The 27,211-nt window shown below is 40.1% G+C and overlaps 1 protein-coding gene across 1 annotated transcript in view; it reads left to right on the forward strand.

Annotated features, from left to right (window-relative positions):
* The window catches only part of Heatr5b (HEAT repeat containing 5B), a 91,718-nt gene that overhangs the window by 39,053 nt on the left and 25,454 nt on the right, over positions 1-27,211 (forward strand). The window contains exons 20-27 of the mRNA XM_031357810.1: positions 1,238-1,427; positions 3,384-3,553; positions 12,519-12,663; positions 12,984-13,223; positions 13,654-13,905; positions 17,599-17,780; positions 20,104-20,172; positions 24,539-24,718. Of these exons, the coding sequence (XP_031213670.1) occupies positions 1,238-1,427; positions 3,384-3,553; positions 12,519-12,663; positions 12,984-13,223; positions 13,654-13,905; positions 17,599-17,780; positions 20,104-20,172; positions 24,539-24,718 (1,428 nt within the window). The remainder of the gene's footprint in view (positions 1-1,237; positions 1,428-3,383; positions 3,554-12,518; positions 12,664-12,983; positions 13,224-13,653; positions 13,906-17,598; positions 17,781-20,103; positions 20,173-24,538; positions 24,719-27,211) is intronic.

The following is a 27,211-nucleotide window of genomic DNA, read 5'->3' on the forward strand; positions in this document are numbered from 1 at the left end:
CTTAAGGGATTTTTGAGTCTGCTCTTTAAGTGCTTCTACTTGTTTACTTGTGATCTCCTGTAATTCTTCATGGGATATTTTTATTTACCCTTTAAGGGCTTGTACCTCTTTACCTGTGGTCTCCTGTATTTCTTTAAGGGAGTTATTCATGTCCTTCTTAAGTTCCTCTATCAGCATTGTGAAATATGATTTTAGATCCAATTCTTGCTTTTCCGGTGTTTTGGGATATCCAGGACTTGCTGCGGTGGGAGTACTAGGTTCTGATGAAGCCAAGTAGTCTTGGTTTTTATTGGTAGGATTCTTGCGTTTGCCTTTCGCCATCTCTTGATTTCTGGTGTTAGATATTCTCTGGTGTTAGGTGTTTCTGACTAGAGCTTTTCCTATCCCTGCAGTCCTGCGACTCCCCTGAGACTCATGGGGCCTGTGCCTCCCAGCTGGCAGGTCCTGCCTTGATATGTCTTTTTAAAAATATCTTTAGTGTTGTTTATCCCTCTCCATATTCCCTCTTCTTCCCTACCTTCTACTCCATCCCAAGTTTACCCTTCCTGTTCCTGTTTTTCTCTTTTAACCCCGTATACTTGTGAATTTTGTCTCCCCACCCTGTCTTTGACCCCTTCGTAATTTACCGACCTATATGACTATTCCAAGAACACATGAATCTGAGGATTCAAAGCTCACTCGTATAAATAAGAGAAAACATGGGGGCATTCGTCTTTCTGGGTCTGCAGTGGCGCCCAGGACGGTTGTTTCCATTACCGTCCATTTACCTCCAGTCTTCATAATTCACATACATACTCTCTAGCTCATTGTATTGTTTATTTTTTGTTTCTTTTCATCATCAGATGGTTAATACCCAACTAGCCTCATATCCCCTCTTTCTTCCTCGTTTACCCCGACCCATGTTCCTGGGGTCATTGAATCACAGTTACTCCTTGAGTACATTTTTTTAACCTTTGTTGTTTCTCAAACATTTTATGTTTAAGCAAATATAGCTGCAGTGAAACTTTAAGAGTATACACATGTAAGCCATTCATGGAGGCACATGACAGCAATTAGAAGGTTAAACATGAAGATCACAAGTTCAAGGCCAGCCCAGGATACAATAAGACTCTAACTCAAAACATATTGAGGATATTTCCATGAATTTAACAATTTAGTATACTCGGTTCAATATACTGTAATTGTTTCCTCCAACTAAAATGCAGTTTTATTATGTTTTATTTATGTTTTATTATAGACTTGGTCTCTTCATTCACTTGCCCTGATAGTGGATTCTAGTGGCCCAATGTACCGTGGATATGTGGAACCCACGTTGTCCCTCGTTCTCACCTTGCTGCTGACAGTTCCACCTTCACACACAGAAGTTCACCAGTGTTTGGGCAGATGCTTGGGGGCGATCATAACTACTGTTGGACCAGAGCTGCAGGGTAAGCAAATTCATCTTAAGTTAAAGAAAGTGCCTGGACAATTACTGTCCCTCTGGTTCCCTCAGTATCACCATTGTGTTGCTTGCAAAGCTTTTTAAATTATCATCTACTATACATTTTTATTTTCTAAAACCTGGCACTCAGTGTTTTATATGTGCCATTTTTTTAAAGAATTTATTTATTTATTTTTATGTATATGAGTATACTGTAGCTGTACAGATGGACACTTGCTCTGCCCTGCTCGCTCAGGCCCTGCTTGCTCCTGTGTAATACACTGTAGCTGTCTTTAGATGTACCAGAAGAGGGCGTCAGATCTCATTACGGGTGGTTGTGAGCCACCATGTGGTTGCTGGAATCCGAACTCAGGACCTTCGGAAGAGCAGTCAGTGCTCTTACCCACTGAGCCATCTCACCAGCCCAATATATGTGCATTTTTAAAATACACAGATGTGATGGTTTGTATATGCTCGACCCAGGGAACGGCACTATTAAGAGGTGTAGTCTTGTTGGACTGCGTGTGCCATAGTGGAAATGGGCCTAGATACCCTCAACCTAGCTGCCAGGGAGTGAGTATTCTGCTAGTAACCTTCAGGTGAAGATGTAGAACTCTCAGCTCCTCCTGTATCATGCTTGCTTGGATGCTGCTATTTTCCTGCCTTGATGATACTGAACCTGTAAGTCAGCTCCAATTAAATGTTGTCCCCTATAAGACTTGCCTTGATCATGGTATCTGATTACAGCAGTAAAACCCCAACTAAGACACCAGGCAAACCATAGCAGGTATCAGGGTTTCACTGGCAGTTGTGGTAGGCTTAGAAGCTTCTATGTAGAACAGTCTGTCCTAGAACTTGCAGTCTACAGAGTGCAGCACCACTCCTGGCTATAGCATTTTTAAAAGTCTTGAGCAGAGAAAACATTTTTAAAAAGTCTGTTTGGATATCTCCTCTCCCCCTCCCATCCCCCCAGAGTGGAAAGGAAGTTCTTTTAGCCTGGGACACCGAGTACTGCCTCCATGGGCTTACTCTTCTTTGATTTTAATACCCCTAATGGGTGTGTCACCTGTCACTGAGGCAGCTAGTTCAGAGAAAAGGTTCATAGAAGGTCCATTGCTCCTGTACTTGGAACTGGATTTTCATTATGGTGACTTCAACACTGAATTCAGTGAGTCATGACTGGACCCTGAGTGCATATACTCAGAATCCCTGCTTCCCTTTATGTTTATTTTATATCTTGAGGAGGTCAGCTTTCTCTTTATATTTATATCATTTAATGATGACACAGTTCCATGATATGTATTGTCTTCCTTTTACAGACAGAATATGATAGTGGAGAGGGGCTACATGATTATATGATTCCCTTGACTAGTATATGTACATAAAATTATTTTACTTCACATTAAAAGAACATGTTAGATATCTATTTTTGGCAACTAAATTACTATACAAGAAACATGTAATATATTTTCTTTAATTACCTCTATAAGGTTTTATTATTAGGCAAACAGTATTAAAGTTGTCATAAAGAAAGTGGAGTTGTGTTTGTTGAGTAGAGAACCACAGAATGAGGAATCCTGTGGTGCTTTAGCAGAAGACTGGTGGTTACAAAGGTTAGTATGATTTTTTTCTAAAGGAATTAATTTCTAAGACATAAATTATTGCCTTGCAAATACAGTTATGTTTCAAAGTCATATTTGTGGGCTATTCGGGTGGTTTTTTTAAAAACCAATTTGAGCTGGGCCGTGGTGGTGCATGCCTTTAATCCCAGCACTTGGGAGGCAGAGACAGGTGATTTCTGAGTTCGAGGCCAGTCTGGTCTACAGAGTGAGTTCCATGACAGCCGGGGCTACACAGAGAAACCCTGTCTCGGAAAAAACAAACAAATAATTACTTTCTAGAAGTCTTTTTGTGACACTAATAACCTAGTTACATTTAACATTGCCTTTTATCTTCTTGTTAGGAAATGCAACGACCATTTCCACTATCCGCTCCTCTTGCTTGGTGGGTTGTGCCATCACCCAGGACCACTCTGACTCTCTTGTTCAGGCAGCTGCCATCTCTTGTCTTCAACAGCTTCATATGTTTGCCCCACGGCATGTCAATCTGTCCAGCCTTGTTCCTAGCCTTTGTGTAAGTATACAGCCATGTCATTCACCATTTTATATTGATAGCTTTAAAATGTCTTTACAAAGATCAAACTGGACCAAAACAAAAATATACTGGCTGGATCATACATTTTAGTGTTTAAGTTTCAATAGTTATCTTCTTTTCTTTTGTTTATTTTTTGTTTTAAATTTTAAGAAATATTTTGATGAACTGCTTATTTCCTAGCTAAGAACTTGCTATGTGTGGTCCCATCCTCTCAGAACTGTATTTCTTAGCACTTGAATGATGACTTCTGAGATCTGCTGCCATCAATGCAGTTTTCAGTGTGTCCATTCAACAAATATTTATGGATTGCCTGTTAGATGTAAAGTATGAGGCAGACTGCTGCAGGCACTTGTATAAATAAGACAAGAGCAAGCATTTGCCATGAGGCTTACAGCTAACAAGAGACAGTGAGCTATAGCTATTTATAAAAAAAGATAAGAGCTAGGAAGACTGTAGAAGGTTGGTAGAAGTTTGAGGATATTGCTCAGTGGTAAAGCACTTGTGTAGCATTTAAAAGGCTCTGGGTTTGATTCTCAGCAAACAACAAACAGAAAAGAAAAGGCATATGATTTACATAAAGAATGTATAACACAAGACCTGTCATAAGCCAGACATTGAGAACTTAGTTTCCTGAAAAATAGTACTAATGGTGCATTATGTAGACTAAAATTTAGTCTGTAGACTAGCACAGTATGAGAGTATCCAGAAGGAAAAGTAGGAAGGCCTCTGTATGAGAAGTATGGTATGTTTAAGGGTGTGGTTAAACTGGGAGAAGATGAAAGTATGCACAGCGGAAAGCAAGGTGGGCCGGACAGCCAGCCAGGGGGCAGACCATGCTGATGCTCAGAGACAGTAAGACCTTGGAATTTATTCTATAACAAGGAACCATTATACTCTACCGGGAGGTAACATGATCAGATCTATACATTTCCCCATTCTGTCCTCGATGCATAATGGAGACTGGATTCTGCTCTACAGTAGGTTAAGAATCTTGATATTGTAGGAGAATGATGATAATGGTTTGCAATTAGAATAAGGGGGAAAAGGATGAATTCAAATGGTAATTAGGAGGAAGAATTGACAGAATGAGTTGAGTAATTGGTCCTAAGAGAAAAGCAAGAAGGATGTTTTAGGTTCTGTCCTGAGCATGGTGATGGTATTTCCTGTGATTGGCATTGTTGGGCAGGGTTGGGAAAAGTGGGATACCTTTATTTGGTTTTAGGTGTGTGACTGATTACATGAACCTGGAGCTCAGGTAAAAGTGAATAGATTAAGCCAGGGGGTGGTGTCACATGTCTTTAATCCCAGCACTTGGGAGGCAGAGGGCAGGCAGATCTCTGAGTTCAAGGCCAGCTTGGTCTACACTGAGTTACAGGCCAGGTATAGCTACACAGAGAAACTCTGTGTCAAAAAACCAAACCAACCAACCAAACATAAGACTGGATTAGAGAAGTGAGTTTGGTACTGTAAGTTGTTTAGATGACCTATGGGGAGTAGATGAGATCAGAGAGAGTGCTGAGTGAGAAACCCACCATGGTAGATTTATGAAAGAAAAGAAGACTGTCAGAGAACTAAGAGGAAGTGGGAAGGGGAACAGGAGGATAACAGTGACGTAAGAAAGACTGAAGGAAAAGTAGAGGGTGTGTATTCACACAAGCCAAGTACAGTAGAGGAGCAGTTAGCTGTTTCAAATACTAACAAGGCCTGAGGAGAGCTGTAATATGCCATTTGACTTTTGTCACATGATTGTTTGTAGCAAGAACACGCTGGAAGAATGATGGCAGTGGAAGCCAAAGAAACTGGGTTAGAGATGGAGCACAAGTAGAAACTCCTTGTAAACGTTTGGGATATTGGAGCTGGAGCAATGGCTCAGCGGTTAAAACCACTAGCTGCTCTTCAGAGGATCCAGGTTCAATTCCCAGCACCCACATGATGCCTAACAATTGTCTGTAACTCCAGTTCCAAGGGACCCAACATCCCTTCTGGACTCCTCAAGTACTATCTGCACATGGTACACAGAAATACATGCAGTCAAAGCACCCTATACATAAAATAGAAATAACATAAAATAGAAATAGTCTTTTAAAAGCTAAAACAAAACAAAAAACAAGAAGGCAACATTTCCTAGGTCTTGGGGATAGGAGAGACTTTCCTTCCTGTAGTAGCAATATGTGAGCCTGTTGCCATGCTGATATGAGGGAGACAGTAGAGAGGGAGTATTAAGCATCTAGGAAACAGAGGGAATAATTGATAGTCCAAGTGGATTTTAGTGGAATAGTTTTTCCAGGGCATAAGTAATGGGATCGCACTTTCACTGCAACCTGACAAAAAGGAGGTGGACAGAGCTAAAAATGGGCTAAGAGATTGAGGATGTTGTCTGTTGATTTCATATTCATAAAGAAAGAGAAGACTTACTTCTGTGAATGAGGGATTTAAAGTTGAGGATAATGGAATATAGGAAATTGAACTAGCTAGAGCATTATAAGATTCTCTGGTAGAACAGGGAGTTCATTATACATTAATGACACTCTTATTCCAGTATGTGATTCGTGATGGGATTGATTTTGCTTAATTATGATTTTTTTCAGATCTGTAAATGACTTAGATGAAGACCATAGCAAGTAGACTTCTGTGCCTTCCTTAGGTAGACTTTGAGCATTCAGCATAAAAGGCCTCAGCGTAAGGGAAGGAAGAATGCTAATGAGGCAGTGCTGAACTGGCCGTCAGTGGAGCCTCATCTGGGAAGGGAGAAGTGCAGCCAAGAGGAAGCTGGAGAAAGACACTATAGATGTCACCGTTGGAGTATGTTGCTGGGGGGGGGAAGGAGGACCCTATAGGATAATAAAAAGGGCAAGATAGGTGATTCTGGGTTTGATGTGGTGTATTTCATTTTACTCTATAAACATACCCCTATTTAGGAGAATTCAGCAAGTCCCAGGCCATCAAGGAGTTTGAGATAGTCACAAGGTAGAACCAAATGCACACAACATGTTTAAAAACAACCTAGAAAGAAAACAGTAGACTCTAAGTGTGTATTAGGGAACTGAGTATCCTGCCAAAGCTGTGACCTAGTGTAAGCTCTGAGGACATGGATGGTGTCTGTTGCATACCCAGTACGGCTCAGACAGGCAACTGAGGAAGACACACACTGGCCTTTCTGGGCTTTCTGGTTTCTTTCCCCCTTTTTTTTTCTTTGAAAACATTTAAAAAAAAAAATCTTGGTGTTTATGTGTGAGTGTGAGCATGTATGTACTGCCATGTGCATATAAATGTCAGGTTGACCTTCCATCTTGTTTGAGACTGGGTCTTTTGTTTCTTTGTGTACATCAGGCTAGGTGGTCTTCAGGCTTCCAAGGATGATCCTGTCTCCACCTGCTGTTTCTCAGTAGGCGCTCTGGGATCACACATCCATGCACTGCTGGGTCCAGCTCTTACATGAGTTCTAACAATAGAGACTTAGGTCCTTATGCTTGAGTTGCAAGTGTTTTACCCCCATTGAATTAACATTGCTCCAGACCCCATTTTTTTTTCCTCCTTAAATTTATTATGCTATAGAGGTTGACTGAACATAGTAAAAAAGATCTAGTAAAGTAAAAATTGACTCTTAACTGACTGGATTTTATCACTAAGCCACAGGGAACACAATGAGTTTCCTCTGCTTAACACAAGATAATGTTTCCGAGCTGATTTCTTGGTGGAACATCTGGGGTTTTATTACCAGGCATGTCGGAATACTTTCCTGAACCTTTTCCAAAAGACCAGGTGAGTGAGATTATTGTCATCTCAGGGAGAGGATGGCATAGCTTAGAGATGAGAAGAGGGGCATTCAAGTGGTTGTCTTGTTGAAACATTGCTCAAAGCCTCTTATGCAGTTACCAGATGCTAAGACACTTGCTGAAAAATAGTCTGTGTGTGAATTCATTCAAAGTAGTGAAATGAATTCAGACTTCAGTAAATTAACATCAATTCTGCTGTCCTTGTCACCAGAAATGGCCATATTATGTGAAGTCACATACAGTATCTAAAACAAAAGAAATACTTTTTTTTCAGCCAATGTATTGAGAGGTACATTTTGTCATAGTAGTTAATAAATTCTAAATGTATTTGAGACTAGAACTATTCAAGTGTATTTTTAAAGGCATAAGCACCACTCTGAATTACCATTTTTGTTCTTGGAACTAACTGCTTTGTCTGTCCTGTGACCACACTATCATGTGACCACAGTTCCTCTTGTCCAGACAGAATCATTGTATTTGTGTCGTCTAGAATAATTTTAGAAATTGTCAGTAAGTGATTTTAACTTTATCTCTATGATTAAGTAAATGTTCCTTAGCCTGGCATAGTGTTGCATATCTATGATCTCTGAACTCAGGAGACAGAAGCAGGCAGTTCTTTATGAGTTTGAGGCCCATTTAGTCTATATAGTGAATGCCAGGTCAGCCAGAGCTATATAGTGAGACCTGGCTTAAAAAACAAAAAAGAAATAGGCTTTTAGGTCTCACTGCTGAAAGAGTCCACCCACAATCGAATGTACCTTGCTGAAGCCTTGTGCTACTAAGAGATGGTGAACTCTTTATGGTGTAGAAACCTGGAAAACTGTTAAAGCAGCAACTCTGCAAATTAACCCCAACAGTGAACATTTCTGTTAACAGTAGAATTAACTCCTGGAAGAATTGTACAGCTATGTCACTTCTTATCAATGCACAACTGTGTAAAATTGATGGTACGATCGCTGCTGGGTCCCAGCTCCTGGGTCTCATCAAATATTTTATATCATCAAATTATTTCCAATTTTAAGATCAATGCTTGAGTTCTTAATTCTTTCTTTCTCCTTCTAGAACTTTGCCAAAGACAACTTTATTGTATTAAAATGTCTTGGCAAAACAAACCATCAATATTATAATGCCATTTGCTGCTAAGTTTCTATATGAATGTCACCTTCAGCTTTGATAATCAAGAAAGCAGACTTAACTGGAGACTGTATATTAGTATTGACTAAAGAACAGTCATTTTCTTGAATTTTATTTTTCCTCATAATTGATGGGGTTTTTTTGTTTCGTTTTGTTTTGTTTTTTGTAAATACAGATGCTCCTTAGCTCATAAAAGAATTAGGTCTGGATAAATCCTTAGTAAGTTAAAAATATTAGAATTTGAAAATACACATATGACTCAACCTATCAAACAGCATAGCTGAACAAAACCATGAATTGTGCCCAATATTGGTTGCTCCTGCAGATGACCTTATGGCTGACTATGAGAGGAAGCTTGGTGCTAGTCCTGAACATCATTAGAGGGACCTGTCACACATTGCTTGACTGTGAAAAAGTCAGATTTCCAAACATGGTTTCTGCTGCATGCGTATCTCTTTATACAAATATAACTCAAAAAGCTTTAAGCCAAATTGTTAAGGCAGAGACCATGTACAAAGCCCAGTAGACAATAACATAATAGTATCCAGAATTATACTAATCTATTTTTAATTGTTCTTTAATTTGTGTGTGTGTGTGTGTGTGTGTGTGTGCGCGCGCGCGCGTGCGCGCGCGCGTGCGCACGCACTTGCATGAGTTTATGTGCACCACTACAGAAGCCAAAAGAGGGCTTCAGATAACCTGGAACTGGAGTTACACACAGTAGCTGTTTTAATGTGAGTGCTGGGAACTGAACCAGGGTCCTTTGTAGGAATAACTAGCAATGTTAAATGCTGAGCCATGTCTCCAGCTATCCATTTTGTGGTCTTAAGATTTACAGCCACTCTACCCTGTTACATCAAGTTGCAGCAGGACCAAGTGCATCCTCTCCCACTGAGGCCTGACAAGGTAGCCAAGCTAGAAGGGGATCCAAGGGCAAGCAACAGAGTCAGAGACAGCCCCTCTTCAGCTCTTCGGGGACCCACATGAAGACCAAGGTGCACATCTGCTACAGATGTCTAGAGGGCCTATATCCAGCCCCTGCATGCTCTTTGGTTGGAGGTTCAGTACCCATGGGGGACTTCCCCTTCTCTCAGGAGAAGGGGAGATGATAATGGATGGAAGGGTTTGTGAGGGTGGGGCTGAGAGGAGGGAAGGGAGAGGGCTGTGATAGGGATGTAAAGTGAATAAATTAATGAAGGAAAAAAAGATTTGCAGCCATGATATCACTATAGTTTAATGTGGAAAAACACTGGAAAATAACCCTGATTATATACTGCATCTCTAATGTCACAAATGTAAAGAGAAAAGGGATAATTACACATCAGAGGCACTGAATGGGGCCTTTAACAACATTTGTAACTGGGCAGTGGTGGCACACGCCTTTAATCCCAGCACTTGGGAGGCAGAGGCAGGTGGATTTCTGAGTTTGAGGCCAGCCTGGTCTACAGAGTGAGTTTCAGGACAGCCAGGGCTATACAAAAAAACCCTGTCTTGAAAAACAACATTTGTAACTGAGTGTGGTACCACATGTTGTGATTCTAATATTTGGTGGAGAGAGACAGAGAATTTGGAATTCAAGACCAGATTCAACCACATTGTGAGATAGAGTCGGGTGTGGTTTACATGATCCCTGTCTCAAAAACAAAGTAAAACACTCTGTAAACTGGAATGTTTCATTTCAACTTCATTTTGACTGGCCAGTCAACATATTTACCAAGTGTATTTTCTTTGTCTATAATTATCACATAATTAAAGTTTTATACTATCCTTCCTAAAGTGATTCTTGAAGACGGTTGTGTAAGGTAGGTGGGCATTATACAGATAGATCATACAAAGCTGGGACTGAATGATGTGTTCCCCATTTGATATGGCTGCACATATACTTTCTAGTTTACGATGTATGTAAGTTTGGGAAAATCTATATTTTAGGAAGAAAAGTAGATATTTATCGGAATTTTTCTACTTTCAATTATATTAGTTACATTATTTTTCTTAAGATTTTATAGACTGGTTATGCAAGTATATTTTTTTATTTTATTGGTTATTTTATTTATTTACATTTCAAATGTTGTCCCCCTTCCCAGTCTCCCCTCTGCAATCCCGTATCCCATCCCCCTCCCCTTTGCCTCTAAGAGGGTATTTCTCCACCTATCCACTCCCTCCACACTGCCTTGGCATTCCCCTATGCTGGGGCATCAAGCCTCCATTGGGCCAAGGGCCTTCCCTCCCATTGATGCCAGATAAGGCCATCCTCTGCTACATATGAGCTGGAGCCATGGATCCATCCCTGTGTACTCTTTGGTTGGTGGTTTAGTCCATGGGAGCTTGGGATGGGGTCTGATTAGTTGATATTGGTATTTTTTCCTATGGGGTTGCAATCCCCTTCAGCTCCTCAGTCCTTCCCCTAACTCTTCCATTGGGGTCCTCAGCCCAGTCCAATGGTTGGCTGTGCATATATACATCTGTATTAGTCAGGTGTTGGCAGAGCCTCTCGGGGGACAACTATAACCCCCTTAAACCTAGAGTCTGAATATTATTTATTTTTCTGTCACTTACATATTACATCCCTACTGTAGTTTCTCCTCCCTCCCCACTTCCCTTTTCCATATCCTCTCCTCCTTAGTTTCCCTTCAGAAAAGAGCAGACTTCCCAGGGATAGCAATGGAACATGGCATGTGAAGTTTATGCAAGTATATCTTAAGTAAAAAGATGTTCTTTATTAAGTTTTAAAAATGTATTAATTTATGTGCATGTGCTTGCTGACTTGTGTAAACATCACGTAGGAAGAATGCTTGCAGAGGCTGGAAGCAGGTGTCTGATCTGCTAGAGCTTGAGTTACAGGCAGATGTGAGCCTGGGAAGCAAACACTGTTAACTGCTACACTGTCCCTCCAACCTCACAAATGCTGCTCTGATAGCATAGGGATAAACTATTATAAAGGAGTTTGTGATCTACATAATACTGCTCCCACTCCATCTGTTGTGGCTCAGATTCTTTCTCAAATGCTTACTTTTTTTCTAAGAAGGCAGTGCATAGATACAGATTTGTAGTAATATGATGACAGTTAACATTTAGTAAGCAGTTAACCAATGTCTGTAGTGCTATGAGTGTTTTGGCTATAATCTTATTTTTACTGTAATTCTGTGAATATTATGTTCCCATTTTACAAATAGGCAAATGTAAGTACAATCAACAGAGCTGGGATTCAAACCCACACTGGCACACAGGACTGAGCATTGTATCTCTGTATTTTACCTTGGCTATTGGAGTATACTATATTTAATTTTGTAGGTACTTTGCAGTGGGATAAGTCCATAATCAAGCCTCCATTTTTAGTTCTTTTTGATTGTATTCATGTTTGCTTGGTTTTCTTTTATTTTAATTAATATTCTTTTTTATGTGTAGCTCTTACTATATGCCTTGCCCCCTTACTTTCTATTTACTACATTTGATTTCTATAGATTTATAGATGACATTTCAGTGTGACCATGCATAAACTTATGGTGTGCAGAAACTCCTCTGAATTTCCATTTAATGTATCATATGAGCTTTAGAGAACAGATCTTAGCATAGGTATTATGGTACTGCTGGATTTTCTGTATGTCTTCCTGATACGATCATCCTGCAAAAATGCCATTGTATGATTGTGTTCTATTTGTTTAAAAACTGAATTTTATTATTTTTTAATTTTGTATGTTTGTGTGTCTGAGTGTGGGTGTAGTCACATGATGTGTACAGGTGCCCAAGGAGACCAGAGGTGTCAGTTCCCTCCAGAGATGGAGTTAACAGGTATTGTAAGCTGCCTGATGTGGGTGCTAGGAGTTGAACCCAGGTCTTCTGGAATAGCTCTTAACTATTGAATCATCTCCCAGCCCCGATAGTAATTTAAAAAACAAACAAACAAACAAACAAAAAAAACAAGGTTTTTCATTAAGGAGCCTCTCAGAAGTAAGGCTTCCCAAAGATGAGTTTCCAAGGTGAATAAGGTTAAAGAGTCCCAGCTGAAAGCACTATCCTGACTTGTGATGTGACAGGTTCACCTATGCAGCTCCCATCTGTTGCTCCGACGAGCGGCTGTGGCCTGTCTCCGGCAACTCGCACAAAGAGAAGCAGCAGAAGTGTGTGAATATGCCATGAGCCTGGCGAAGAATGCAGGGGACAAAGAGATCAGCGGTGGTAGTGAGTTCTCTGATTGGACAGTTCTCTTGTTTAAAGACTTTCATGGAGGAGGGGCTGTGATTGGGATGTAATATGAATAAAAACATACATTATGGGAAAAATCCTTCATATTTCTAAGAGATCAGAGTAATCAGCTTGAGAAACCAGAGATTAACCATTAATCTCAGATTAAATTTTAATACTATGATAAGCAAATGGAGATCATAGTTAAAAGGTATCTCATACTGTTATGAGTCATGTGTAAAGCTTGGTCTTTAGTATATTGCTATCTAGAGCATATAACGTCGCACACAAATTTACTTGTGGAAATTCCTTTTCAGATGTCAATCCTTTTGCCCCTGGAGTTAGCTCTCGCAGTGATATCCATTGCCGGCACCAGGGTGTTAATATAACAGACACAGGACTTGAGGGACTTCTGTTTGGAATGCTAGATCGAGAGACAGATCGAAAACTATGCTCTGATATTCATGACACGTTGGGGCACATGCTTTCTTCATTGGCAGTTGAAAAGCTTTCCCACTGGCTAATGCTTTGTAAAGATGTCTTAGCAGCTTCTAGTGGTATGTATTTAAATGATGCTCTTAAAACAATGAAGATCGTTTTGCTTCTGACATATAAGCATAGATATACTTCTCTATTGAGCCTACTTTTAAAAATATTGATGACTTTCATTCACAGATTTCTATAAAATGTTGAAGGTTAAATCATGTTATAAATTAAGAGGCTTTTGAAATATATTTTAAACTCTTTTGAAAGTTCAGCTTAAATTTTTACATCTTAAAAATCTCATGCTACTTTGTTGTACAACATAGCATATAATTCATTTTAAATATTCAAGTGAAGTACATGTATGAATAGCTGATGTTATGTCTTTCTTGGTTTTGGATAGGGAAGAAGCTTGTCAGCTTTGGTCATTCAGTGAATGGAGTTAACGCTCTTTCAGAAGCATCATCTCAGGATGAGTCATGGTGCTCTTCTTTCTTGTTGTAGATATGAGTGCTGCAACACTCTTAAGCAGTGGGAAAGATGAAGAATCTGAGAAGAAAGATGAGATGGATGACGATGCCATGTTCACTACGCTAGGCGAGGAGGACAAATCGAAGCCTTTTGTGGCTCCTCGCTGGGCCACTCGAGTGTTTGCTGCAGACTGCCTGTGCCGAGTCATCAACCTGTGTGAGAACGCAGACCAGGCTCACTTTGATCTTGCCTTGGCACGGTCTGCTAAACTACGAAACCCAAAAAGTAAGTGTAAAATTAGTTCTTCTTTTCCTGGAAGTCTTTTTGATAGGTTTGAGGTAGTTCACCTCTCTCAAGGTATGCTTTAGGCTGTGCATTTTACTTATTGCAGGTTGCCTCACCTTGACCATAAGTGTCTGTCCCTGTATACTACTTGTTTGTGTTTAAGAATATTTGTTTATATTTAGATATCTGTATATATGAATTTTATTCTTTCAACCATATTAGAATAACAAGACTTGCAACTTATGTTTCCTCAGGACATAATCCTCAGTTTAACACTTACTTGCTAAAGAGATGGTACTATGTGGGAAGCACATCGGAGTTAACTTTGACTGACTTCTTGCTTGTGATTAATCATGAATGAGTCTGCCGACATCTGTCTTTGTTTTTAATTAAGATGTGCATTATACCCTGCCAAGTTCCTCCACTTATGCATACGTCCTTGAGAGACTGTCCTAGCCTAAAGGAAATGAATGGTCTTAGTCAGACATAGATATTGTGTACCATAAACTTGCCATGTAAACATTTGTAGTCATTGTTTAGCTTCTTGGAATTGGCCATACTTTGTGTGGCTTACCTTTAAAAGACACTTAAAACATACCCTTGCTCGCCGAAATGGGATTACGAACAGCCCTCCCCTCTCTGTCTCTTACATCTTTCTGACTTTCTTCTAATTATCCTCACTCCCCAAGTCGTGGTTCCTACATTGACTGACTGACAGGCTCTAACAGTACAACTTTGAGGTCCAAAGTCAAATGAACTTTGCCATTGCCAGCCAGAGATGGTCAGAATTCATGAGTCTATAGCACATTTCAAACTCTCATATTTCACATATGGAAATATACGAAATTATTGGGCAGTTTTGAAAAGGAAAAATGTTTATTACTGAAAATGTCATTTTTTAACCCTTTATGCTTTATCTCCTTTGGATCAAATATTATAGAGAATTCACAAAGTGTGCCTTAGGCCCAGTAATAAATATCTTCATTTTATAGTTAATGAGACCCAGAGAAGTTGAGAGAACTCATCCAGTAAGAGACTCTGTACCTGTATGTAGTTGTCTCTCTATTACCTTGTTGGTGTTTTGATTTGTCTAAGTTGACAGCATAGATGTTTATATGTTAAAATGCCTTGCATGTTCTAGCAGTACATAGTATATGAACTGTGAATCAGAACAGAGAGCATAGAGGAAACACAGTGACTATGGAGTCAGTATTCATGTCATTATTTAGTCCATATTGACTGAATCCTACTTGCTGTATATTGACAATGTAAAGAATCAAAATCATAGTCATACCTTAAAAAAAAATAGTGCAGATGATAGGTTGACTTATGAATCCAGGATGATGACATGCCCTGACAGAGGTGTTGGAAAGATTCTTAAAATGGTTGTTTGTGGGCTAGAGCAATGGCTTGGTGGTTAAAAGCACTTGCTGCTCATGTAGAGGACCCAGGTTCAATGCTCAGACTATCAAATGACTCACAAATGCTTGTAACTTTAGTGCCAGAGAATCTGATGCCCTCTTCTAGCCTCTGTGGGCCTCCATGGGTATGCATTATCTATTCTGTCTAAGAGGAGACTGTGCTGCATGTGCAGAATCTGTTCACAGTATGGTACTGTGATCTCCATGTACTCTGCATGTACTCTTTGCTTCATGGTGCTTCATAGCTATGGCTGAATGGTAAGATGGTCTCATAGGACTCTGCTTAGGTTCCAGTATGAAACGTGAGCCAACTCTGACTCTGAAAAGTTGCAAACCTGGCCCTTTCCAGGCCCTGGTCTTCCTGGACACTGCGCTTTAGCTCTAGGAATGACCACTCCTAGACTGCAGTACACCTCCCAGCCCCCTAGTTCCCCTTTACATATTCACCTTAGGTTTTAGAAAAAGGTAGAGGGGTTTGTGGGTGGAGACTGTTAGGGAAAGCAGCTCTCATTTCATGTCTAGTTGATTGATTTGGAATTTGATAGGTTCCTAGATTTTGTGAATTAGGTGACAGAATACAATGAGAATCATTGTCTTTTATTCTTCCATTTATTTATTTATTTATTATTGTCTTATTATTTACATTTTGTTTATTTGTATTTATATAGCATGAGTAGACCCATTTTAATTCAGATCCTCCTGTCTGGGACTTTTTCTCCCAAACTCTGTCAGTGGCTTATTATACCTCACAAGGCTGGTTGCTTGTTTTAACCTCCTCTAGAGGAGTGAGCTTTGGAGGCTTCTAGCCAAATTCTCTTCCTTCTCTTTACTTTCAGGACCTACCACCAACATACACTCTTAACACTTTAAATGTTAAATTTGGTTTTTAAAGATAGGAACTTGATGGGCTGGAGAGATGGCTCAATGGTTAAGAGCACTGACTGCTCTTCCGAAGGTCCTGAGTTCAAATCCCAGCAACCACATGGTGGCTCACAACCATCTGTAATGAGATCTGACCCCCTCTTCTGGAGTGTCTGAAGACAGCTACAGTGTATTTATATATAAAAAATAAATAAATCTTTAAAAAAAAAAAGGTAGGAACTTGAGGAAACCTGTCTTGTTAATCTTTCAATAGTAACAACAAAATCCAAGTTAAATAACTCTTTGGGGGTGGGGTGAGTCCCTGAGTTGCCAGGACTTCAGAAGACTGCCTTTAGTCCTCTGGACTAGAGCACTTGAGTGTGATCATTTCTTCTAGTGTCTGTTCTCTGTATTTTAAGTTCACTGATCTTTGTACCTAGCTTGTCCTAATGTCACCCAGTATCTTTCTTGTTATACTGTATGCCTTATGGCTTCATACTCTCTATCACTCTATCATGGTCATATTCCCCTTTACTCTGGCAGTGTACAGTGCCTGTAAGTTCTTGCCTGCCAATTCTGTTATTCCTTTCATATCTGCACCAGTTTCTGATCCTTGGTCCTTCCTTTCTGCTGGAGCTGGGTTCTCTGTATCGTTATGTTCTCGGCACTTTGACATCAGATGCATGCTGGGCATTGTAATGCTGTGAAGCTAGTGCTGGGTTTGCTATTCCTTTAAATTGTGCTGAACTTTGTCCTGAGATGTAGTAAAATTATTGCACTTTGCATCATTTGAATTCTTTTGAGGTTTGCTTTTAAGCAAGATCTAGGGTTACCCTTGGCCTGGTGCTAAAAGTACAAGACTCCCTTCCCATTCTGTTCTCATAAAAAGTCTTTTAAAAAATAATTTTGTAACTAAATTTCCTAACTACACACCGTGTTTTTCTGCAATAGGGATTGTCAGACCTGTGATGGTAAAGCAACCTACAGCCGTGTTTTGTAAATAGTTTACTGGAATTCATTACACTCATTTCTCTAGCATTGTCTATTGTATTCTGTAAGTACTTTCTGTAGCAGTAGAGTCGAATAATTGCCTTAGGGGTAATATGGCCTGCAAAGCCAAAAATAGTATCTGACCCTTTACAGAAAAGTTCTGTCAGTGTCTGTCCTGAGAGAATTACTAGCCCATTTGGGAAAGCCATGTTAATCATGTATTGTGTGCTTCAGCTGTCAATGTATATTCTGTAGTCGTCTGTGTTTGTGTAGTATTAAAGGTCTACGGATGCTCTGGACACCTGAGTTTTATTTTTTTAGACATTGTGGATCATAAGTGCTTTATTGAGTTGTTTCTTATTTTTATGCATTGCACTAGTCTGGGTGAACTTCCCCTTCTACAGTCTGTTTTCCTTTGCAGATGACCTCTTAGTATTGCATCTCTCTGACCTTATTCGAATGGCATTCATGGCTGCAACCGATCATAGCAACCAACTGCGAATGGCCGGCCTCCAGGCACTTGAAGACATTATCAAGAAATTTGCATCTGTGCCTGAGCCAGAATTTCCAGGTCATGTGATCCTGGAGCAGTATCAAGCTAATGTAAGTTTTGTGGCTTATTATAGACTGAATGAAGTTTGTGAGGGTCACTAAAAGAGGGATTGCAGTCTCTTTTCATATGGAACTCAAAGCTTTATGACCCGTTTCAAAGCTTCAGTCAACTTACAACTGGAGAAGGGTCAAACTGTTGTAACTATTTTTAATCTGTGAGAGCATATCAGTGGTAAAACTAGAATAGAAATTCCAGCCTTGCTTTCCAGTCTTGTGCTTAGATGTTCAGCCGTGTCTTGCCCTGCCATTTAAATGATAAAGGGGCATTCACAGAATTGCTGCAGATTTGTTGCCATTGTATATGTGTACACCAAGGCTGGATGAACAGTTTTAGAAATAAAAGCAATGTTCTGTTGTAAAACTAGTGAGAAATGGCTCCCGGTAATAGCTGCCAAAGGTATTACTGAAAGGAGCAGACTAACAAGACTGTTTTAACCACACATCCTACACTCAACTTGTTTTTCCTGAGATTTGTACTCTAAGATTTCAGTCACACAATAAACTAGTCCTAGTAATGGGGGAAAGGCTGTATGAAAAAGCTAGGGGAAAGTTACATTGGCAAGCAAAATGGAAGTATTTTATTTTTAAACTAAAATTATGCCAAAACTTGGTTCCAGACACATAAATATCTTATCTAAAGCTTGCATTCAAGCCAGGTGGTGGTGCATACCCTCAATCCAGCACTTCAGAGGCAGAAGCAGAGAGGCAGAGAGAGGCAGAGAGAGGCAGAGAGGCAGAGGCAGGAGGATCACTTTGAGTCTGAGGCCATCTTGGTCTACATAGTGAGTACCAGGAAAACCAGGACCACATAGAGAGACCCTGTCTTGAAAGAAAAGAGAGAGAAAGAGAGAAAAAAAGAGAGAAATCAATCAATCAATCCAGCTAGCTGTGTTCATATATTTCCCAAAATTATACCTGTAAATAATGTGTAACCCTTTTAAATACATGTGGGAAGTTAATAGCTTTAGTTAAAGTGGCTGTATACAGCTGCTTACTCCCATACAGAGTGAAGGTCTCTTATATAACTCAGTGTATTAGTGAGGGCCTATAGTCTCAGGAGGTACAGCTAAGAGCAGGTCACATTCCAGGCCATCCTTGACTGTCTCCAGACACTACTGTGTAAACAATGTAGTGACTGTTGGTAGAAATCTCAAAATAGCAATAGACTTCATGTAATGTCTTTATTCAGCCTATATATGTCACATCTCATCATCTATCTAGAATTCATGGCTGATACTGGCTTCCTTAACACCTAAAGCTTGTTTGTATTCCTTTACTTATTGATATAGTGATAATAGAAAAGCTTATTAACAGCACATTATTACCTTTTCTTGTGTGTATGGTGAGAGTGAGTACATGTGTCAGAGAGAGGGAGTTTGTATACACACCTGAATGTTTGAATGGGGTCAGAAAACAGTCTCCAGGAGTCAGGTCTCTCTTTCCCCTGTGGTTCCCAGGGATCAAACTCAGATTGTCTAGCTTGCGTGGCAGCTGCTTTTACCCACTGCTTTTACCCATCCCTAAAAGCCAATACTTTTGAGGTGAGATGGTTTTGAGGTGTTTTAGTGCCTCTTAATTTTTATTATTCCTCAGTTATTTAAAGAAATTGATCCACTTACATGAGATTTACCCAAGAAATACATAAATGCTATTAGAAATATTTTTAGAAACTACATATGGGGGTGGGGAGGAAACACAAAAAATATAACAGTGTACGCTTATCTTTGATAACATGACTCTATCGGAAAATCCCATTTACTTTTAAATAGAAACAAAAGCAAAGGAAACAAGAGTGTCCTTTGGGTATACTTTCCATATAGATTTGATATTGATAACTTCCTAAGAAGCAAAGAAAAATGTTATGTTTAATGTTATGTTTATAGTAATAAATGAAAGGGGTAAGGAGGAGGTGATAAAGAAGAAAGGAACATAGATGTGTATTTGGTGGGTTTTTATTTTAAGATTTATTTATTATATGTAAGTACACTGTAGCTGTCTTTAGACACCTTTTCTTCTCTGGCCCACTCTCTCTGCCCTGCTCACTCTGACCCCACTCGCTCCGGCCCAAAGATTTATTTTTTTTTTTTTTATATGTAAGTACACTGTAGCTGTCTTCAGATCTCATTACAGATGGTTGTGAATCACCATGTGGTTGCTGGGAATTCAACTCAGGACCTTTGGAAGAGCAATTAGTGCTCTTAACCGCTGAGCCATCTCTCTAGCCTATGTGTATTTGATATTTTAACCTCCAATGACTCAAAAGGCTTTCTGTTTACTACTTGTATCTAAAATAAAAATTTGCTCATTTTTCTAGGTGGGAGCTGCCCTAAGACCAGCCTTTTCACAAGATACACCATCAGACATAATAGCAAAAGCTTGCCAGGTAAGAAGAAAGCAGGTTTTCTATAGCTGCCTTCTGTAAATTCCTAGAAGTCTTAGATTTCACTTAAAGGGAGAAAATCAAACTATGTTTGCCTTAGAAATACAATAGTATTCATTCCTTTTTTTAAAATAAATTTTCAAATAAAATCACTCCTCCATCTGTTCATTCGTTTACTTATTTGCTCTGTGTGAGGCACCGTGCTCATATAGAGGTCAGAACAACTTGTAGATGTTGGTTATCTCCCCCACTGTGTGATTCCCACTCAGGTCACCATTCTGACTTCGGGCACCTGCCAACTGAGCCATTTTTTCTCCTTTTTTATTCTATAGGAAATGTAAAATAGTAGCCGTTAATCACACTCCTTTTTTGTCATAGTTTAGGATTTGACTTTGGATACTGAGCTCCTAAGTTATCTCCAAGTGAACAGACCTGTAAACATCATAAGGGGAGCCAAAATAAACATAAAATACAAAATCTGTAATGACACAGGAGTGCAGGAGCAAGTACTAAACATTTTTGACCATAGGCTATGAGAATTCTTGGATTACTGGATACTGAATTATCCTAAAAAGAGCTGCACATTATGGAAGTGACATTGCACCATCAGCCCATGAGAGTTAGTGTCACATTGTTGTATGTGCAGCTGGAGAGCCACCCAAGCACACATGTCCCAACCCTATGCTAAGTGCCTTCCTCTTCCATGTCTCCCTCTGAGGAAGGATTCCTGCACTGAGTTCCAATCTTTTCAAAAATTGCACTCTTTGTTTGCTCACCATTGAACAGAGAGCAGAGCCGCGGCCCTCATCTTTGCTTAGAATCCATACCTACACTGCATGTGAGCGGAAACTCTGCTTTCTGCAGTGCCCAGTTTGAGGTTCTTTGTTCTTGTGGTTGAATGGTTATACTTTTTTTCATTGAGTTGGTTTCTCTGGTACTTGTTCCTCTTTAGGGGAATTAACTCCTTCTACAGACAGCATGGCACAGAGAGAAGAGGATCATTGCTATAAGGGGTAGATCTTTGTATTATGGTTGAGGTGTTGGGGATACTGACAAGCAAGTATAGAAAGTAGTCATGTGCAGTTGATGATGGCGTTCTGAGCATAGCACCAGCACTCAGGTCCTCCTACAAAGCTGCTGATTGATAGGAAAGTGAAAGCTAAGACGCTAGAATTTCACCTCAGAAGTGAGCAACATGAGAGCTCCTAGTGTTGAGTTTCCTTTAACTTACTTGTTGGTGGCGCAAGCTACTTTTTCTGTAATGCTTTTTATTTCCTGGCGGTAGGTTCAGATGGCTGGCCTACCTCCCACTTGCATGAGGAAACTTAGTTTGAAACGGTGGGACAGTGAGTTGCACATTCTTTTACTTTACAAAGGAAAGAGCAGCTTAGGAGGTTCTGGTGTGTTGGTGAGAAGAACTTCACCTGCAGAGGCTTCTAATCAGGGTAATCTTTAGACAGACAAGAGAGAGCTTCACATGTAGGATGCCTGGATGTTTCTGTGAGACATCAAAACAGTTAAAGCAGGAGCAGAGTCACAGACACAGTGCACCTGAAATATTTAACTTGAGCCTAAAATGTAAAAGTGTGCGCTTGCTTGCTTGGTGTGGAGCCAAGGTCTTTTTTCTGATTATGGTTTTGTTGAACCTTCACTGCATTGTAGTCTTTATAAATCTATAAAGTATTACTTGCATTTTCCAGGTATAAAATCCTTTTAAAAACCTACTTATATTTTTATTTCTGTATGTGTATATGCTTACACACGTGTGGGTGACCACAGATGCTAAAAGAGGGTATCAGATCACCTGAAGGTCGAGGTAGGGGCAGTTGGGAGCTGCCTGAGAATGCTGTTGGGGACCAGACTCTGGTCTTCTGCATGAGCAGCAAGAGCTCTTAACCACTGAGGCAGCCCCTCAGCCCCTGGATGAATAGCTCTCACGCTTCCTAATGCTGTGGCCCTTTAATACAGTTCCTCATGTTGTGGTGACCCCAACCATAACATTATTTTCAGTGATACTTCCTAACTAATTTTGCTGGTATGAATCATAATGGAAAATATTTTTGGAGATAGAGGTCTGTCAAAGTGGCCATGATCCACAGGTTGAGAAAAGCTGCCCTAGACTCTTTAAAGAAGAGCTAGTAGGTAGGAGTTTTGCAAGGAAAGCTTAGGGCCACATTTCTGGTGTTCACAAAATTCCCTGACTTTTAGTTACATTTCAACCAAATTGCACAAAAGTCCTATGTCTCCAGTATGTTTAGTTTCTGTAGGAATCAACTCCGTTATGTCTTTTGACACTCCTATTATATTGCATGCCACTTTGAACTTGCTATTTGCAGAACTATTTTGGTGGGCAATTTATCTTGCCAGAAGTATGCCCTTCCCCCCTCCCCCCCCCAGACAGGGTTTCTCTGTGTAACTCTGGCTGTCCTGGAACTCACTCTGTAGACCTTGAACTCAGAAATCCACCTGCCTCTGCTTCCCAAGTGCTGGGATTAAAAGCATGTGCCACCTCTGCCCAGCAAGTATGCCCTTAATAACAAAGTTTTTAAGTGCTTTTATTTTTATTAAACATAGTTTTCAGTTTTTGTAAATAATATTTTAAGCAAATAAAGTTATTGATGTATTTGGTCAGTTTTTAAGTTTTTTCTTTTCTTTTTTAGTTTTTATGGTAAAAGTCCACTAGCCATGATTTGAAATCCAAATACTCCAGAAACCCAGAATGATTTTATAATCGTTTTGGCAACAAAACCTGAGCTTACTGCACTTATTTGCCCCTGCAGCTGGATGTGGTTTTAGTCTTCATTTGTCTCTGAGCGATTCCTAATGAGTTCACTATTACAAATTACCATCTGTCCACAGTGTGCTTCAGCCCCAACCCTTCCCAGCTGTGCTCCCTCAAGTGGTTCCTGACCCTCATCCCGTTTACCTGGAAGTCGTGGGTGTAAGCACAGTTGCCAAAGCTGGCCCTGCCTAGGGCTCTTCCTGGGCAGTGTCCTTCTGTTGACATCAGTGTCTGTCCCCACATGGTTTCTTTATTTCTCTTGTTCTACTTACCCCTTCAGTATACCTACTTTCCCTGTTGTCTTGACAGAAGGCCTTTAAGATATTCTCTTCCTAAACAAATCTACCTCCTAATCTTACTTTAGTAAGATTATTATTGCCTTTGGGTAGAAGTTTCTATTTTTATATGTTTACCTTCCACGTGCTCCTGGAGTCTAGAACAGAGTTTGCAGCTGTCTTCTGAATATCCATCCTGAAATCTTTTATTGGTACTTAGAACTGACACATGAAAGTGTTTGGAATCAAACTTACACTAACTTGTCTCTGCTGAGCTTTCCTGGGTTTCAGCAGCACTCGTGATGGGGGTGCCACCTTTCTTCTGTTCTTCGGGCTAGGAGCTCTGACTCCCCAGCCCACCTCTCAGTGTCGTGTGCTCGTGGTACGTGGTATCACACCCTGCCTTCTTTTGTCTATTATGCCCAGTGCCATCCACGTCATCCCTGTCTCATGCAGTGTTGTAAGAGACACGAAACTGAATGTGCTGTTTATCGTCCTGTATATACTTTTCTAAAAACATAAATCTAATGCCAAGGACCCTTGGCAACTCAGTACCATCAATCGACTTTAGTAAATAGAATATGTAAATTTCATCCTATCTTACCTCAGCTTTCCTTATCTTCACTTCTTCCTCATCTCACATCCTTGTGTCTTTATACAGAAAGCAATTCTTTTTTTTTTTTTTTTGAGACAGGATTTCTCTGTGTAGCCCTGGCTGTCCTTGAACTCACTCTATAGACCAGGCTGGCCTCAAACTCAGAAATCCGTCTGCCTCTGCCTCCCAAGTGCTGGGATTAAAGGTGTGTGCCACCACTGCCTGGCCACAAGGTATTCTAATGTCTAAGAATCTTCTCTCCTTCCTGTCTATAAGTGCAATAAGTAAAGTTATAAAACTCTGTACTTTTATAACTTTTACTTTTCTTTTTCCCTTATTAAAAAAGCCTTTCATGATAACTAATTTGATAATTTAATGATGGTAACTAGATAATTGTTGAAGAATTTTTCAAGACTGAACTACTTTAGGAAGAAAACCACTTATTTTAAATTTTTCATTAAATAGTGGAAACATAGAATCTGAACGTGGTAGCACAAACTTGTAATTCCTGTACTTAGGAGAAGAGTTCAAAGCCACCCTGTGTTGCATGGCAAAGCCCTGTCTCAGACAAACAGAGAGTGGAAAGTCAGTTCTGCTCTGTTTTCTGCAGGGGGATAGAATGAGGCCTTTTATTCTCTGCAGGGATATGAAGAAACCCATCTTGATCTCCTCTCTTCAGTTGCTCTGTACACAGTAACTTCTACTGTTCCTTCCCAGGTGTGCAGCACGTGGATTGGAAGCGGTGTTGTCAGCGATCTCAACGATCTCCGTCGGGTGCATCATCTACTTGTTTCCTCTTTGGACAAAGTTCAGGCTGGAAAGGGATCTTCTAGTCAGCTGTACCGAGAGAGTGCCACCACCATGGAGAAGCTAGCTGTTCTTAAAGCATGGGCAGAGGTAAACGTGCCCTCTTACAGCTCACCATTCCTCTATCTGAGGCCCACTGGAGAGCCCTTTGTATGTTAAAACTGGCCGTTGGCATGGAAAGCCTTTCCTACCTCTGTCGGTCAGTCCTTTGCAAACCTTTATCTCACTTTGTATGGTGGTGTGCACCTTTAATCACAGTGCTGGGGGTGCTGGGGCCCGAGATTGCCATGTCAGGGTCACTCTTGGGCTTCACAGCACATTCTAAGCCAATCAAAGCTACAAACCAAGACCTGTCTGAAAAACATAAAATAAACATTCTCTGTATTAAAGAAGGGTTATTTATTACTTTCAAAGGCCAGAAAAGGGATCTTCTGGAACTGGAGTTTTGGGTGGTTGTGAGGCATCGTATGGTATGGGGAACCCAACTCAGGTCCTCTTAGCTACTGAGCATCTCTGCAGCCCCTCAGCCGTTCTTCCCTGTGCCTGTGGTTCTGGTGGTTATGACCACTGAACAGCAGTGCTGCCTCAGCATGTGCAATAGTCAGTTTAGATAAAAGATACTGAGCTTCGTCGGGCTGTGGTGGCGCACGCCTTTAATTCCAGCACTTCAGAGGCAGAGGCAGGTGGATTTCTGAGTTCAAGGCCAGCCTGGTCTACAGAGTGAGTTCCAGGACAGCCAGGACTACACAGAGAAACCCTGTCTTGAAGGAAAACAAAAAAAAAAACAAACAAACAAACAAAAAAACCAACAACAACAAAGAGATACTGAGCTTCAGGCTAGGGACTTAGATATATTCCTTCAGAGAACGAAAATATGGTATATCAATGAAGTGCCATAAGAATTAATTTTCTCTCCACGTTTTAGACTATAGGTCCAACTGTCTTGCAAATAAAATATCCTTGGCATCTTGTACTTTACTCTGGTATTTTGGCAAAATAATGGTTTTTGCTTATTTTAGTAAAATGATTGCTTTTATTTATTAAATTTAGTTTTTTTTTGTTTTTTGGGTTTTGTTTGTTTGTTTGTTTGTTTTTGAGACAGGGTTTGTCTGTATAGCCATGGCTGTCCTGGACCTCACTCTGTAGACCAGGCTGGCCTCGAACTCAGAAATCCACCTGCCTCTGCCTCTCAAGTGCTGGGATTAAAGGCATGCGCCACCACCACCCGGCTAAATTTAGTTTTTTTGAAATTAATGCAAATCTGGAAAAGATACTAGTTAGTGGATTTTATTAAAAAAAAAAACAACTCTAAAAATTGTTCTTCAATTTCAGTTCTTCCTTAATTAATTGTCCCAGGTATGTGTATCATTGTGTGTTCTGATGACCATGTAAGATCTTTTTTATGGTAGCAGGTCCTTTGCACGTTTGCTTCTGTGACTGATGGACCTGCTGGGAAGTTTGGCAATGTTAAGGGTAAAGAACATTAAATATTGAGTCAAGTCCTGGAACAAGTCCTATCTTAAGATTTATCATCTGTGTGACTTCTTCAAGTGATAACTGGCTCACTGCCTCAGTTTTATCATTAAAAAGTAGGAATATCTTTTGTAAGCCATGCAGTATAACAGTGCAAACCATTGTGCCTGGCACCTAACTGAGATAAATAAACGCCTTAAAAATTAGATCCGAATGCCACGTAACAGAATTAGTAGTGTGTGTTCATTTGGAGTTCTTTTAGTTGTAGGTAATATGTATTATTGTTTAGCAATTTGTTCCTCAGGCTTACTGTTTCCTGCTGACTGGGAATTGTTACACCACTCCACTTCATTTCTTTTCTCACTTTCTCAGGTGCCAGCATCTCCTAGGTCTGTCCACTGAGACCTGATTTACCTCTGGTTGTCACTTAGAGAGTTGTTTGCCAACTCCTCCAACTGCTTAGGTTTATGTGAACTGTGTGACATTGGATAGTACTTACTTGCCTATTCAAAACTTGTTTTCTTCACATTAATATTTATTTTTAAAAAACTTTTATGTGTATAAATGTTTTGTATGTATGTATGTATGTTTGTATGTCTGTATATATGTATGTTTGTATACCATGTGGATGCCTGATGCTCTGCACAAGTGCTCTTAATCGCAGAGCCATCTCTCTAGCTTTCTTTGTTTTTTTTTTAACATTAAAGTTTGGGAAATGACTAAATATTTCATAGGATTATAATGTAATTTAAATTACATATTGGGGTAAAGGGCCGTGTGCAATACCTGCTGTTATATCCATAATGAACATACCTGCTACAATTAGTTTTACAGTTATTAAAGTCTGGCTTCAATCCAGGGCTAATAGTTCTCTTATTGACACACTGTTTTATCCAACGATGTGTTATGGAATGTCAGCTCTCAGGCAGGACAGTAAAGAACAAGGCGGATGTGTGTATTTATATAGCACGACAAACTCAGAACTAGGAGATGGGACAGAAAGTAAAGAGAGCTACTATAGGAGAAAACCAGAGTTCTGAAACAGGGCAGGCCACTAGCTAGGCTGTAGGCTCAGGGCTGCAGGGCAGGCCACTAGCTAGGCTGTAGGCT

This window comes from Mastomys coucha, unplaced genomic scaffold (genome assembly GCF_008632895.1).
Source record: "Mastomys coucha isolate ucsf_1 unplaced genomic scaffold, UCSF_Mcou_1 pScaffold6, whole genome shotgun sequence".
NCBI classification, from domain to species: Eukaryota; Metazoa; Chordata; class Mammalia; order Rodentia; family Muridae; genus Mastomys; species Mastomys coucha.